This window comes from Athene cunicularia (assembly GCF_003259725.1).
Source record: "Athene cunicularia isolate RWA chromosome 2 unlocalized genomic scaffold, athCun1 chr2_part1, whole genome shotgun sequence".
NCBI classification, from domain to species: Eukaryota; Metazoa; Chordata; class Aves; order Strigiformes; family Strigidae; genus Athene; species Athene cunicularia.
The window spans coordinates 42,062,742-42,077,741 of NW_020799095.1; the positions used below are offsets into that span (position 1 = coordinate 42,062,742).

The 15,000-nt window shown below is 37.9% G+C and overlaps 1 protein-coding gene across 4 annotated transcripts in view; it reads left to right on the plus strand.

Annotated features, from left to right (window-relative positions):
* Positions 1-15,000, plus strand: part of DIP2C (disco interacting protein 2 homolog C) — a 243,652-nt gene that overhangs the window by 209,102 nt on the left and 19,550 nt on the right. For 2 of the 4 annotated variants that reach the window (XM_026842343.1, XM_026842345.1), the window contains 2 exons: positions 3,102-3,131; positions 4,834-4,895. In XM_026842343.1, the coding sequence (XP_026698144.1) occupies positions 3,102-3,131; positions 4,834-4,895 (92 nt within the window). The remainder of the gene's footprint in view (positions 1-3,101; positions 3,132-4,833; positions 4,896-15,000) is intronic. The other 2 variants (XM_026842344.1, XM_026842346.1) reach the window with 1 other exon arrangement.

The window sequence follows — 15,000 nt, forward strand, 5'->3', positions numbered from 1 at the left end:
GGGGGTGGGGGGGTGTACACGTGTGTGTGTGTGTGTGTGTGTGTAAAAACTTCTTAGCAGAATTTAACCTTTTATTAAAGATTACTTTAAAAAGGAAATCATTGTTATAGTCCCTTTGGTACAAAAGCGCCTTAGTCTACCAAATAATCTTGATTTCAGGATTAAATTCACTGACAGACTAATGTATTGTCATTTGTATTCATTTCCTCTCAAATTTAGAACAGATTTACTATGTTTTTTTTGATGTAGCCATTTTGCTAGATTTTTAGAAGAGTGCTTTTGAAAATAAATAATTCCCTCCATCTTTAGGCACTTAAATACCATTAATATCTGACCCTTTTATGGCTGTATAGTCACAGATAATGGTCTGGGGATTTCTGAGATGAAAAGATTGCATTCAGCATGTTCTAATTCTCATTAACTAGCATCTTAGCATTCTCAAGAGAGAGAAAAAAATAGATATGAAAAGCATCCTGATTCTTATGACAGCACAGATGGTAATCTAGGATTTCAGCTAATTTCCATTTAAACACTTGAAATAAATATTTTCATTTTACTCAACCTGCTACTCCAGTTGAGGAAAAACTTCTAGAAGCTGTTAATTTTTCTAAGTTTTACGTGACAATGTACTAACAAATCTGCCCAAGCTAGAACAGGAGAGCAGGATTCATCTTCACCTCTAAGTGAGATGGAAAGGTTAAGTTATGCAATATCCAGCTGTAGTCAGTAGAATCAAAGAAATACTTCAAGACCAAACATCATTCAGCATATCTCAGGTGTCCATTTTGGGATGACATTCATCACTATCAGGAGATAACTTCCTACCTTATACTGCACACTTTCTTCTTTGATGCCTGAAGTTATGTGAAACTAATTCTTCCCTCACTGTCTAGCAAAGGGAACTTTGTTAGTAAATTTAGGGCTTAAAGTTAATGTTTCTTTTTATTTAGTGATATATCACATTTTTTGAGGATTTTCCAAATTAAAAGTAATAAGAGATAAGTCTGTGAAGAGTGCAACAGGAGACCATGCACTTTATCAGAGGTATGATTCACACTTAGCAATGTAGTACAGCTCCGGGTGAGTTCCCTCAGATTCTGTGTTTTCCCACCTTTACTATGAATCATGCCATGAAGTTCTTTTCACAACTTCAGCTGCTGTGCTTGCATACATGAGATCATTAAGTGTACGTCAAAAATTCCATTTCTGAGCCTCACTGGACCAGAAGTAGACTCAGAATAAACATTGAGACCACATCTTTAAATAGCCAAACAGGACCCAAAACAACAGGTATTTTTAAATTATTAGGACTTCTGATTGCCTAGTTTTCCTGGTTTTTAACTCTGGGGAGGGAAGCAGGAGAAAGCATTCACTTGGCCTTTGACTCAGTGGAAATTAGGTACAGGCTGAGTGCTGGCACGTGGTTATCCCTACTGCTGATTTGATGGGGTAGTCCTCTGTACAGTTTTGACCTGCAGTGTTTTTCCAGAGGATAGAAGCCTGGCATGTTGCAGAGGTTTGTACAGACCAGGGATGTTTCACTGTTGGCAGCCTATGCATGAGCAGGAGATTTATTCAGTCCAAGTGATGTGACTTAGCTATCTGTGATGCACCTGTTTTCAGACAGAAAATGTTTGGCACATTTTATTTCCTTGAACACTACCTAGCATGTCCTTAGTAAGTATCAGATAAAACAGAAGTCACGTCATTTTTTTCCTATTACCAGTGTTACAGATGCTCTCTATCTCTGTCTTGCAAAATAAATGTGCACAGACAAACTGAGTCTTTCACTCTGGTCTTGGCTAAGACTGCTTCTTTTGAAACACTTTCACAGTATCTCAGCTGCAGCTGGCCACAGAAGGACAACGCTGAGACTTCAACTGCTGTTTCTCAAGCCCTTCCTTAGTTAAAAGCCATATGAGGCTCTGATACTCTCAAAATCCTCTCTGGATCTGCAGTGTAGTCACAGGCAATGAATTATATAACTGATGGATTTCAGCAATTCTCCTGCTTTCTTGCAGTTACACAGATGCAACCCGAATTATTAGTAATGTCTCTATTTTGGGGCAGCAAGGTAATAAGCAGATCCATCCTATTTTTTTAAATGCGTCATCTTCCCCCACATCCAAAAAAAACCTGGTTTCAGGTGCTGCTGTGGGAGCTTCCTGTCATCTTTAACTTTGCTGGAATTCAGAAGGTTAATGAAAAGGTTGTGGGATGCCAGTGCTCTCAGACCTGTTTGTTTCTACAAGTTGTCAGGCAAGTCCCACTGCAGCCATCTCATGTTAGATGCTCCACATGACAGTAGCAGCTTCGGCCTAGTCGCCACTGTGTTTTCTCTCTTAGTTGCATTATCAATCATGTTGGAGAACTGATGAGTTTTATCGGCTTTTAATTTTACTGTTCCTTATGCATATTACACTGTTTATCATAGCAAATAGACTAAGAATGAAGAATTATTGAAGTATGAAGTTAGTCCCTTATTTATGGTCTTCTACTAAGTTGCGCATGAAGTGTTGATTTTATTTCACTATAGGAGCAGGTTAATCTGTATGAAACAAGGTATAAGTATCTTTCTCTGTTATATACTAATTTATTTTTTTTCAAAAAAAAGAGCTTACTTTTGATTTCCAGATGACATCGCTTTCAAACTTCTTTTAGGGAAATGGCAGACCTGGAACCCCTGTCTCAATGGATGTACATTAAAATAGCAGGCCATAATGTTTAATGACTTCTTCACCAAAAGCAAACAAAACCAAATCACTATGCTAGACACTTGTTTTCCACTAACAACATTGTCTGTAGTGTCCTAAAACCATTTAAGTCTGTTTGTCCAAGGTTAGCAGTCTACAGCTGTCTCTTCTGTTGCTCTACTAAAATGTTGACACCTCATTTTTTACTTTTTTTAACCTTTAATGGTATAATGGTTAATTTGTAAGATTCCTGTATTTGACATTGTTTTTCTTTTTATTTTACTCCCTGCTTTTTGCATTCTCCTCTTTTATTTCTCCCACCCTTCATTCCCATTTTTTATTATTATTTTTGTCTTGTGTTACCTTCTTTTCTTCTCTCCCTCATCCCTGCTATTCCTGCTGCTATAGCCTCACAGGCTGGGGAAGCTGGCCGAGCAGGTAGGGGATTTTCATGTTCCCTCAATACCCACCTATCAGCTTCCAACAGTGGGACAGACTAGAAATTGAGTTTGGAGATTTGGGGATTTCAGATTCTTCTATGAAATTATAAACAAGTCCAGTATAGATTTATCTGGATGCAGGTTTCATCAGATATTAGCTGTCTGTTGTAACTATTTCATTCACACTGAAAATAACAAATATAGTGATTGTCTTTAATTTTCAAACTTGACTGTTTCCATTATTTTATAAATCAATTCAGGTTTAGTTTTATTTAAAAGATTTTAAAGATAACCAATTTTTCCTTGGTTGTTGTTTTGGTTTGTTTTTTTTTAAACATTGCATATATTTCAAATAAGTTCTCCACTCAGCACTAGTCTGTTACACTGCTGAGTTTACTAGTAGACTGAAAATCGTGTCGTTGATAGCTAGAGAGGATTTTGTATCTTGTATTGTGTATAACAAGCTAAAGAGGCTAACATGCATGTGCAGCTCTATTATTCTCCTCTGGTGGTGGGTCACTGTCAGTATCTGTATAGTAAGTATCAATTGGTAGTGGTAACTCTTTTTCCCTTTAGATACAAAAATTATCTATTTGTGGAACTCCATGGCAATTTTTAGTGCTCAACAAATTGTGGAACTACCAGCCAGCACTGCAGAAATGCAAAATTTAGCCCTAGACATTCATAATGTGAAGAATTGTACTCTGTGATATATCCCAAACAGTACAGAAATCATTGGGAGTTGATGTTGCCTGCTGTTTTAAGTAGTAAACATCTAAATTACTGATAAAGGAGTTCTGGCGCCTGTAGATTACCAGGGTTAGGTGAATTTATCTGCTGAAAAGAAAATTTTCAAAGCTCCAGTGTTCCAAAATGAAGTTGTGCTTTTCTTCTAGCTTCCTGCTTAGCAGTGACATGAGGTATGCAGCAGAGAAAAGAGCCCTAGACTAGAGCATTGAGAATTCACATGATGTTCAGTGGTGATGAGTTTGAAACTTCATATAAGGAAAGATCATAGCAGGTTACAAAACTGCAGCAAAGCTGTGGGTGGAAAGGCCTAAAAGACTATCATCTCTGCATGAAAGGAAACTAAAATTAGTCTACTGCTTGTCAAGTAACTAAATATTGTGACATAAAGCAAGGTTGTAAATTATGCAGTGGAAGACTGAAAAGGAACAGAATAATTGCTTACAGACCTTCAGTCCACATTGGTTCATGTCATGCGTGCTACCTTTACTATCTTTAGCTTCAAGTATATTCTCTGTTGCATGTATGGAAGACTCTAAGTAAACCATGCTTCACGTTCCTGACCATGTGCTTCTGCCATTAAACTGTGTGTCCTCAGCAATTTCGCATTCCTTTATATGGCAAAACATGTTTAACATTTTTTGTATGTACCCACGTGGTGATTACTTGGCCTTTTGTAGCAAATAAAACCTATGTTGACATATGTTTGGTTAAGTATTTTGGCCACTTGATGTTTTTCTGAACCCCAGGGTAACAAGTACCTGATGGTAGGTATGTTTTCCAGTGTTCTTTCTGATTCTGTAAAGCTGAGCTTTGTTTGATGAATAGCTTAAATATAACTTGTCATTTGATTAGCATAATTAGCAGTGAAATGAATATTTGATTATTTGGGGGGTAAAACTCTTTTTTCCTCCCAGACTTCAGGTTCTGATTAACTGATGTTGTGTTTACAGGGAACTTCTGGACCAGATCCCACCACAGTGTACGTTGATATGAGGGCACTGAGGCATGACAGGTTGGAATCACCTTTTTCTTTTTCTCTAATACACACAATGAACAGAGTTTCTAGCAAGAAAGCTACTTCAGCTTACCTCACGGTTGCTGAAAACGTTTGTAATCCTCATAGTTTGTGCTAACTCTTACCAGTGAGCATAGTCATTTTTATTATTTGTTTAGCTAATTCTACCATTGATAAAACTGAAGCATCTGACATCACCACTGCAATGACTAACAAGATTCCCTGCTTTATTGCCTTCAGGATTTCATGACACTTGTATTCAGGTGGTGCAGCCTAGCTGGTACCGAAGAAATGGAGTCCCATTGGGCCTTTTAGCTTCACAGAGGGTTCTCCAGGGTTGGCAGCTGTTAGCCAGTGGGGAGACCAGGGTGGGTGGATTTTGCTGCAATTCTTAATGCTGCAAGACTATGAGGTAATGGATTATTGGCTTCAGCCGTTGTGAGCAACCACATTCTGTAACTGTGGTTATTTTCCAGTTCCGTCTTTAATGTTAGACACATACACAAGAAACGAGAACTAAAATATACCACTTGCAGTATTAAGAAGTCCAAAATATTATGGTAGAAGGGAAACGTGATTTTATAAAATACCAGTGCACATATACTTGAGTTTTCCAGTAATCTGGTCAAATGGCTAGCAGGTAGTCTGTATACAAAATTTTAACAAAACAAAAAGTTTTCTATTAACTCTGGAAAACGTGAACATTAATTGATAGTGTTCACTGGTCCTGGTTCCTTTAAAAAATCATTATCCAAATTGGTCTTTTTTTTCCTTTTTTTCATTTGTTTTCTTTTATCCTTCTTAAAAGCTTAACAGAGAATTTGTTCTCCTTAGGTGAATACCAGTTTTGGCTATATCAAAGTGCTGAGCTTGAAGGGTGCAGACCTCGGGGCACTGCAGGCCAAAATTATCCTCTGGATAGTTAAGTCAGATACACACATAGATATTTTCTTGTAGCACGTGGAGTTTGGCAGGTGGAAGAAAGGAACTGCAAGATACTTGACTCTCACCATTTCTTTATCCCTTTTGTACACAATATTACCAACAGTGATGCTTATCTTTGATCCATCCTTTGGGATACTAATATCTGCATAACCCACCCATAGAAAACTTGATCTTCCTGACCCAGCAATTGTGGTACCGCCTCAACAGTCTGTGCTTCTACTCAACCCAGAGGAAAAAAAAAAGTCCTTTTTTGTAAACAGGTGTTATTGTTATGTGAGCATACCATCTCTGCATTGCACTTTTGAAAGGACATTTACCTGAGAAGCTGAATGATTTCTGTTGTAAAAAAGAAATGAGAAGGGGAGCATTTCTTTACTTAAGAGCAGGGCAAACACTGTGACCAGGACAGATCTCATCCAGCCTAAAGTGGTGTCCTAGGCTCCTTCTACAGTCACTGGAAAGGCACACACACCACCAGTGCATGGCAGCTATCATCTCAGACATGCACCAGCATTGATGACCTCACCTTTAAAGTACCTTTCTTTCTGTATTGATGAGGAAGGAAGCTTACATGACTGTTTGGAAAGCAAATGCTTATTTTTTAATAGACACAGTTAAGCTGAGACTTACCCATAGTCTTTGCTTTAATCTCAGAGCTCTGAAATGGTTGAGATTAAGTTGAACATAATGTAGACAGATATGTGTAAACATCATTCAGGTGCAGTAGAAAAAGCTAAAGAATCATTAAAAAGTTGTGGCTTTAGAGAGGAAAGAGAAAAGCAAATGTAGATTAATTCCTTATTTAGAATTATTTTTTAAGAGAGGAGAAAGAAATTTATAGAATATTCATTGGAAGGGAAGTATATAGAAACAAATGTATAGAAAGAGAATGTAACATTCACAGTTAATAAAATTTATAAACAACTAAAAAAATTTGTACATATTTACATGAGGAAATAAGATCTACTGTTCATAAAAGCTGCATAAACCATGGGTATACTATTACCCTGCCTTAGCATGTCATTGAGAAGTAGACATCATTATCAAGATCAGACTTTGCAGGGTATTAATTTATATTTAGTGACTAGTTCTACAGAATATGAAAGATGATCTTTAGAGTTGCTTCTCAGATTGTGGTAAAGTAGTTTTTAATTTGATGGATTAAAGCTGTGCCTCATTTACTCAGTCCTGTGGAATTTAGAATTAGATTCGTGGGTCATAAATTAGGGGAGAAAACAACTTTATTTGACATAGTCTCTTCACACTTGCTGTTTCTAACCATTTTAGTGAAACTGAATGTCACTGTTGTTTAACAGTAACTGAAAGATTGCTGTACTAGCTGTGAGACTGTATAGTAAAAACCCACCAAGTTTTTGCACGTCAACAGCCCCCCAACGATATGAAAAATGTACACTGTACACTTAACGTGAGATTTTTTTCATATTTTGTATTTAGAAGATATTTCAAGCTCATCCAGTAATTATGTGTTTGTACACTTCACAGCTTAGAAAATGTCATTGCTTGATAGGAGTTTAGATCAAAATTTGGGTAGAGGTCTAGGGGTGGTCAATCAAACTAGACATTTTCTCCCAGCTTTCACTGGATGTGGATGGTTTGCTTCTTAGGTCAGATTGGAGGTTCTCAAGCACCTTCTTGTGTGTGCCTCTGTGTGGTTTTCAGCCACCAGCCCACTGGTTTAGTTGCTGGGACTCTGCAACTCTGGCCGTAATTTCCAGGTGAGGGAAATGACTGGGACTGGGCTCACCCAGAGGTTCAGGAAACTTGTGCCAAGGGGTGCAACTGGTCGGTCAGTGGCTGGCATCAGTTGTGATACTGAAAGAAGGCTTGATTGCCCAGCTGTGAGTGTCGAGTGCAGTTTTAGATGCTACAGCTACTCTAGTAGGGTCTCCTATAGAGCTCGTGTTGTATTTGCTAGCACTGTTGAGATGTCCCAGCCACCCTGTGCTGTCTCGAATGGCATTAGGCGCCTCTTTTTGGAAACTGAGTAATGTCCTATAACAAGAGTATACAGCTCTGGCTTGCTTCTGGTGACAATACATCAATATTGTTTGTTGTACTCAGCATCTCCTTGATCTTCTAAAAATCAGAGTTTCCTCAGGACACTCTGCTCACTCAAGAAAGAGTGAGCAAAGACAGGCAAGTCCCACCTGGTCTGCTTTATAAAAAAACAGAAGATGACTGAGCTAGCACCAAGTGGCTGATATGCCCCTGCACTGCAGTACAGTGCAGTTTAGAGAGGTTAACTTGGATCCAAAAGACCAAATAGGTGCATTAATGCTTCACCACTCATGAGCTGGCCTCATGGCAGGATGCACTGGCATGGCACGGCTGGTCTCAGTTGCTGATTCACTGTGCAGCTCAGGCCACATAAAGGTGCCCACATGCATCTGCAAGGAGAGCAGTTGCAATGGAACTCCAAGTGTGAGCACCCTGTCAGGTTGCTGACTGCATTTCTCTGTCACTGCCTCTGGGAAAACCTTATCCACCTGCCCCCAAAAAAGAAAAAGGAATAGAATATATTCATATTCTTGTCCCACTGTCTAAACTGCTGGTTTTCAGATCATTCCATCATCATTTTAGACCAGTCACGTTCTCCTCAAAGCTTTTCAGGTAGTTAAGCGCAAGATACCTAAATATGCTAAAAGCAGAGAAGTGCTTGGAAGACAGAAAGGAGAGAGAGAGAGAGAGAGACCCTTTTTTCATCATAGCAAAAGATCATATACTTGAAAAAACATTTACATGCTTTTGTAGCAGTAAAGATGTAAATTTAAAGACCAAGCATCCCTTTTATCCAGGATGTTCTAAACCAACATGTACATGCGTTTAGAAAATTTAAAATGTCCAACAAAAAAATACGTCTCTGATATTAGCATAAAAATTTCACAGCTTCGTCATCCTTAACAGCAGGTTAGTTCTTGGTAGAAAAATTATTTATTGGCAAAACAAGTCACTTCATCAAACTGACAATAGACCTTATTTGTATTACGAAATAAATCTTCCTTCTGAATAGACAGGGCAAAAAAAATTTTTGGTGTTCTTCAGGAGGTCAGGCTGGGTTTTCAAATGTTTTTAAATGTTTCAATATATTTGCAAATATTCGAAAACATTTTTTTTTAGAATTGTTCAAAACTTTTCAGAATGTTACTGTTTTAGCCTGCTAGTTTAAATTTTGGTATTACCTTAAATTTGAAACTAAGCTGGTATGATTGAGAAACAAAATATAATTTAAAATGTTGAAATATTTTTACTACTTTGAATTATTGCTCAAATTTTTAACATAGGAATTTTTTTTCTGCTTTTCTGCATCTTCCATATTTAAAATGTTGTGTAGAGGATTTCTGCAGAATTTTTAATTAGTGAGCTGAAGGATCCATCTGGTGATGGCTGAGGGAGATCATTGATCTCTTAAAGTTGAAAATTCATACAAATCCTATAAAGATAAATATACCCTTGCATTCTAACATTCTGTGCTATAGCAAAACCTTCTCCATAAAGCAACAAAGATTATGAAAATCACTGTCCCTAGTGGGGCAAGGAAAGATCTACTTGATATTGGAGTTTATTTTAAACTGACAAAAACATAAAAGGATACAAATTCATTGCAATCAATGTCTACCCCCAAAAGCAGGTAAAATGTCACCAGTCGTTCAGTAGCAGGTAGTGACAACTTACAAGCTCTGGCAGAGTGGAATCTTAGAATTCTAGGGGGAGAGAGCTACTAATCAAGTCACATATATATTGGTAATGATTTTGATATCATTTTGCATGCATTTGTAATAGACAGTTTCCCCTTATTTTTACTACAAATTGTTTTTAAGCTGATTATTGAACTACATCCACATTTTGTACCAAACAGGGCAAGAATGAAGATTTTCAACCAGTGTTAGTAAACACTGTTCTCAATTTTATTTGATAATATCTCTAATTTCATATATGCGGGCAACCTTACCCCCATACTCTTCTGATCCTGTCTTTAAATTCCCTTTGGTAAAATAATAGGTGCATTAAATGATCATTTAAATTATTCAGTTTCATCTAGTTAAGTCTGTATTCAGTAAATTTAGAAAAATGTAGAATTTAATTTTTTTAACCCTTTTGTGTTTTATTAGATTGCCTTTTGAGCTACATGTAATGGTGAGCTGCTTGTATAATTTCTTGATCACAGGCATGGTGAGGCAGCTGACATCAAAGAGGGAGCCAAATCCAGATGTAGGATATTGCCAAATAGACTAGAAGCACCAAGATGTATTTGAGTTCAAGTTAAGAATTTTTTGGTCTGGCTATCATTCAGTGTATGGTTTCTGGTATTCATAGTCTCTCATTGAAATGCTCCCACTCCATCATTAAAATAATTATTTTAATCTGATTACCTTCTGTATTTATTAAACAAGCAGTTTATGGAGCTGTACAAATAGTTGTCTTCTCTTATGTGGTCAATGAGATCTTCTTGGAGTGATGCAAATTAGTGTATCTCTTAAAAAGAGGTGACCCTTGTATATACTTAGGTCATTTAGCAGACTTGATTTCTTACAAGGTCTTTTGTATGTCATGTTAAATCTTATTTTTCATTTTGGACTTCAGGGGTATTCAGACATCCCAGAACTTCAATCAGACTTGCTTAGACATTGTCTCCTTGACAAAGGTGATTCCAGAGGATGGAAATTCTGAATCTCATTCCTTCAGAAAAGAAGGGAACACCTGTAGCATTTCAAAGATATGTGAAAACAGTTACTTAGGATTTATTTTTATAGATTGCTTATATGCTGAGCCCAGTTTCAAATGCAGGCTCTGTCAAAAGTAATCAGTGAAGGCTTTGGCTTCATTTTAATAAATTCCAGCGTTTCAGACTTCATGCAGGAAAAGAAAAATAGCCTTTTATTCTGGCTGTCAGTTGTTTATCCTTCTCCTCCATATTTTACTGAAACTTTCATGTTGTGTATACATTGTTTTGGGTAATACCAAGCAACAAAGCCATAGGAGCTTTTCTGATAATTCTCAAACACTTCTAGTCCATCTACCTTGAAAAATACTCTTATTTTGGTTACCAGACAAAAGAACTACTTAGCTAAATTATTATCTAAGCTATAGCTGCAGCAGTGCTCTGTAGTACAGTCACAGCATGGAGGATAAATATTTTATAGTCACGTAGTAGGGAAGAGAGACGGGGGGGGAGGTATGTCAGAAGAAGACATGCTAATGGCAAATGACAGTAAAATAGTTACCTTTTGTGAAACTTTAATTGACTAATCATACTTGAAAGCCATTTGCCAATGGTAGCAAAAGAGAAACTTTGAAGAGTGCTCCCTGATGTGCTGGGGAGCAGTGCTTTTTCCAGCTCTTGTAATGGTTTACAGCATATAGAGCCCTGTTGCAGGTTACAGAAAATCCCACTCCTCAATTATTCACCCTGTGGGTGGTCCAAAGGGCTAGTTAAAATCTATTATTGCCCCCTTTGACACCCAGCCATCTTTTTCCTTGCGGTGAGATTCAGTAGGTAAAGTGTGTATTTTGAGGTTTGAAGTGCTATATACCCAGTGAACTGTTCAGAACATAGACCTAACAAGTCATTGGCCTCAGAAAGCCACCAGTGCTTTATACTCAATCAGAATCTCCCCAGGAGTAACTTGTACCCATCACCCCTTGTCTTTTCTGTGTGACTCCTTGGAAAAAGGGAGTCTCAATCTTCTTTGCAGCCACTTCATAGGGTTCTTGTTAGTCCACCCTTCCAGCCTATCCAGGTCACAGAGTAACACTCCCTTCTAAACAAGTAGCAATGCAGTTTGATTTTGAGGAGTCTGTAGAAACGTCTGGCTTTTAGGCATTTTGCCCATTAATCTCCAGAATCTCGTTAGAGAGTTTAAGCTGTCATGGTACTGGCAAAACTCTCCTAGTTCTTCATGGTTTTGCTCAGGAGAAGATACAGCCTTGGCCTTTTAGCAGCATTGTGTTTTGTTTCTGGCGTGCAAACCCTGCTGTCTCAAAAATCCCCTTGTCACTGTTTCTGATCTATGGGAAACAAATGTCCCAGAAAGAAAAGTTAATTCAGGCTGATAAACATCATATCAACACTTTCAGTTCTAACTTGGAGAAGTACCAGTCTGTCTGGAGTGGAGGAAGGGTTCTCTCTTGATGTTTCTGCCTGCGTCAGGGGACAAACCAAGAGACTTGTTCAACCTCTGTGCACTGGATAGTCAGTGATTAGGAATAAAGCTGATGACCTGGGAAACTGAAGAGGAGCAGTATTGTCTAAGGGATTGCACTGTTTACACATGAGGATCCAGAGTTATGACAAAATTTGTAAATGTTCTTGTTTTAGGAGCTTTGAAAGATGCTTCATGGTTCCAGGCATACAGCAACTTCTGTTGCAAGTCAGGAGAAAGGGACAAACATCCAATAACTTTCAGATAGGAAGTCACCCCGTCTTGTCCCAATCAGTCTGAACTGTGAAACTAAACTAGGGGATGGGAGCCCTACAAAGCAACTTCTCTGCTTTCTAAGGCAAGATTACTAGCTCTTGAAGTATTTCCTCCCTTGCAAAGGTCTGTTTCTCCCTTGATAAAGTCATATTCAAGGGATCAGAATATTATGGGTTTAGTGGAACAGGACAGTAAGAGTTTGCTCTAAATGTGGTTTTTCAAAGAGGATGTGGCTTAGCATACTTTAACTACAGATCAAAAATTCCAGTTATATTTCCCTGGAGGACTTAGGAGAAATAGAATACTGTCACGTGTACCAAGTACAAAGACAAAGGGAAAACTGAAAAAGCTGTAGCTTTCCAGGAAAGTAGGTGTATTGCAGTTGTACATTCATGTAATTGTTTGTAAGTGCCATTTGCATGTGATTCTTCAAACATGAGTAAAAAGAACTAGATGGAAAATGGTTCCGTTTTTGTTTGTTTTCACAAACCAGTTTTGAACTTCCCAGTAATATTCCAGCTTATTAAAATACACCCAACATTTTTGTTCCTGAAGAATGTGATGACGCTGTTAGAAAAAAAAAAAAAAAGGGATTTCCCATTTCACAGTGTACTGAGCTACTCTGGTGTTACAGGTCCTCTTTCAGTCATGCTCCTTACAGAATCTGGGAATTGATAAAGCAATCTAGCCACTCACAGTTCTGAGGAAGATTTATTCAAAATTCTTCCTTTTTTTTCCCTACAAACCATACTTCTTTCTTTCTCACTCCCAGAGTTTGTCATGAGTCTAACCATACTGGTTACAGAAATGTCTTTAAAAAATGGATTTTTCATTGTTCCATTTTCTTCAGATAAAATGTATTATGTATTTGTTTTTTACAGAGTGTGTTCTGAAGCCCAAGTTGCTTTGTTTCCCTCTTTTTGGTATATACTAATGGACCATTTAACAGTGATTCTTTAAAAATGCCAGGAGTGATCAACATTTACTGTTTCAGTAGTGAAGGAAAAAGTGCTGCTTTCCCATACTGCTACCTTAGAGTGCATTTCACAATAGAGACATCTGCTTTGGAAGGAAAAATACTTAATGAATACATGTAAAATTTGGAGCAAGCCTTTGTAGCTTCTGCAGACCTGGCCACAGACTGTGGTGTGCTATAGGAGATGGAGCTTCCTAAGTGCTTCCCATACCTTTTTCTTTTCCCCTCTTGCCAGCCTTTGTGGGAGGACAGGGACTTTGCTGTTCCACATGCTGACAGTTTTTTGTGACATAATTCAGCAGTGTGCTGTGCTGGCAATTACCACTGGGAAATGGGCTCTGTCACCTTTGGGACTCATTCCAGCTTGGCTAGCCTCAGGCACTCATTTGGTTCCTGTCCTCAGTGGATTCTCTGACTGCAGGAATACTGAATGGTTAGGGTTGGGAAGAAGATCTCTGAAAAGCAGTAAAAGCATGCTATATTTATATAAGGATCTGTCACTAATTTGGTTAGAGATGTGATATCCTCTTAAATGGCTCTCTTCAATGGCCCTTAATATGTTGCTTCAGGGCTCACATATCCTTCTTAATTTTGCATATACTAGAAGCGTCTGCAGAATATGAGCTTACTTATGTGAAGAGTCTTGAGAAGCTCAGCCAGGATTCCCAATAAGTCTACTGTGAAAAGGACAGTCCCTTTTCAGTGCCTTCAGGTGTGCAAGGCACTGCTGCTTGTGGCATCACTGACCTTTTCTTCAGAGTGATAACCTGCAGTTTTAATTCAGTTGAAGAAATAGCTCCATGTGTTGAAGTTTTCCATGCACAGGAAATGTCCCTGGTGGTTGTTAAGGAGAGGGAACTTGCTGCAAATTCTTCCCCAAAAATTCAGGGTGAGTCAGCTGGTGGTGTAACTTTTGAGGGTTATAGCAAGATGAGGGGGCAGGTGAAAAAGAATTACTTGATTTCAGAAATTCCACCTTTGATTACCTTGTGTGAATGTAGAATATGAATATTACATGGGGGAAGCTAAAATTCTTTCCATCATTTGTTAACAACAAATAAGCTCATTCGATTAGATGAGGATGTTTTCAGATCCCAGGTTTGTTATAATAAAAGTTTTCCCTATGTTGTGAAGTCTCTTTTTCTCGGTTGTAACTGGGAAGATAAAGGGTTATGAAGTAGAAAAGGCGTATTGCATTGAACAGAATCATCAGAATACAATTGTGATTATGAAAAGCGCTGTAAAAGCAATTAATGATAAACACTGTGTCCTGGGAGGTTTGTAATCTTAATAAAAAGATAAGATTCACATAAGATAAGGTGATGCTGTGCCTGATGGAGCACAGTAGGTGTGAGGTAAGGCCAGGAGTGAGACCAAACTCTCCAGAGTCCCAGTCCACTGTATTCACTTGAAATAGTTGTGCATTGTGCTTTACACAATGTGCAAAGTTAATTTAAACAGATTTAATGTAGTTCATGTATAATGAAAGCTGAAGATTCTAAAGTACCCAAAGATTGAAAACAGACATAAACATGGCTTAGTTTTTTACATATTCCCATAGGTTTATATGATAAAACTATTACTTTTTTAATCTCTGAAGCTTTGAATATTCCCTTCCTGAATCAGAGTTCCTGCCTCATTTTGATCCATTTGCAACTTTCTGAACTGTCTTAAATCCTTGTGTAGCTTTTTCTGCTTCTTTGTTTTGCCATCTGTAGGGTTGGAAGCTGTTTGCTTTAACCTC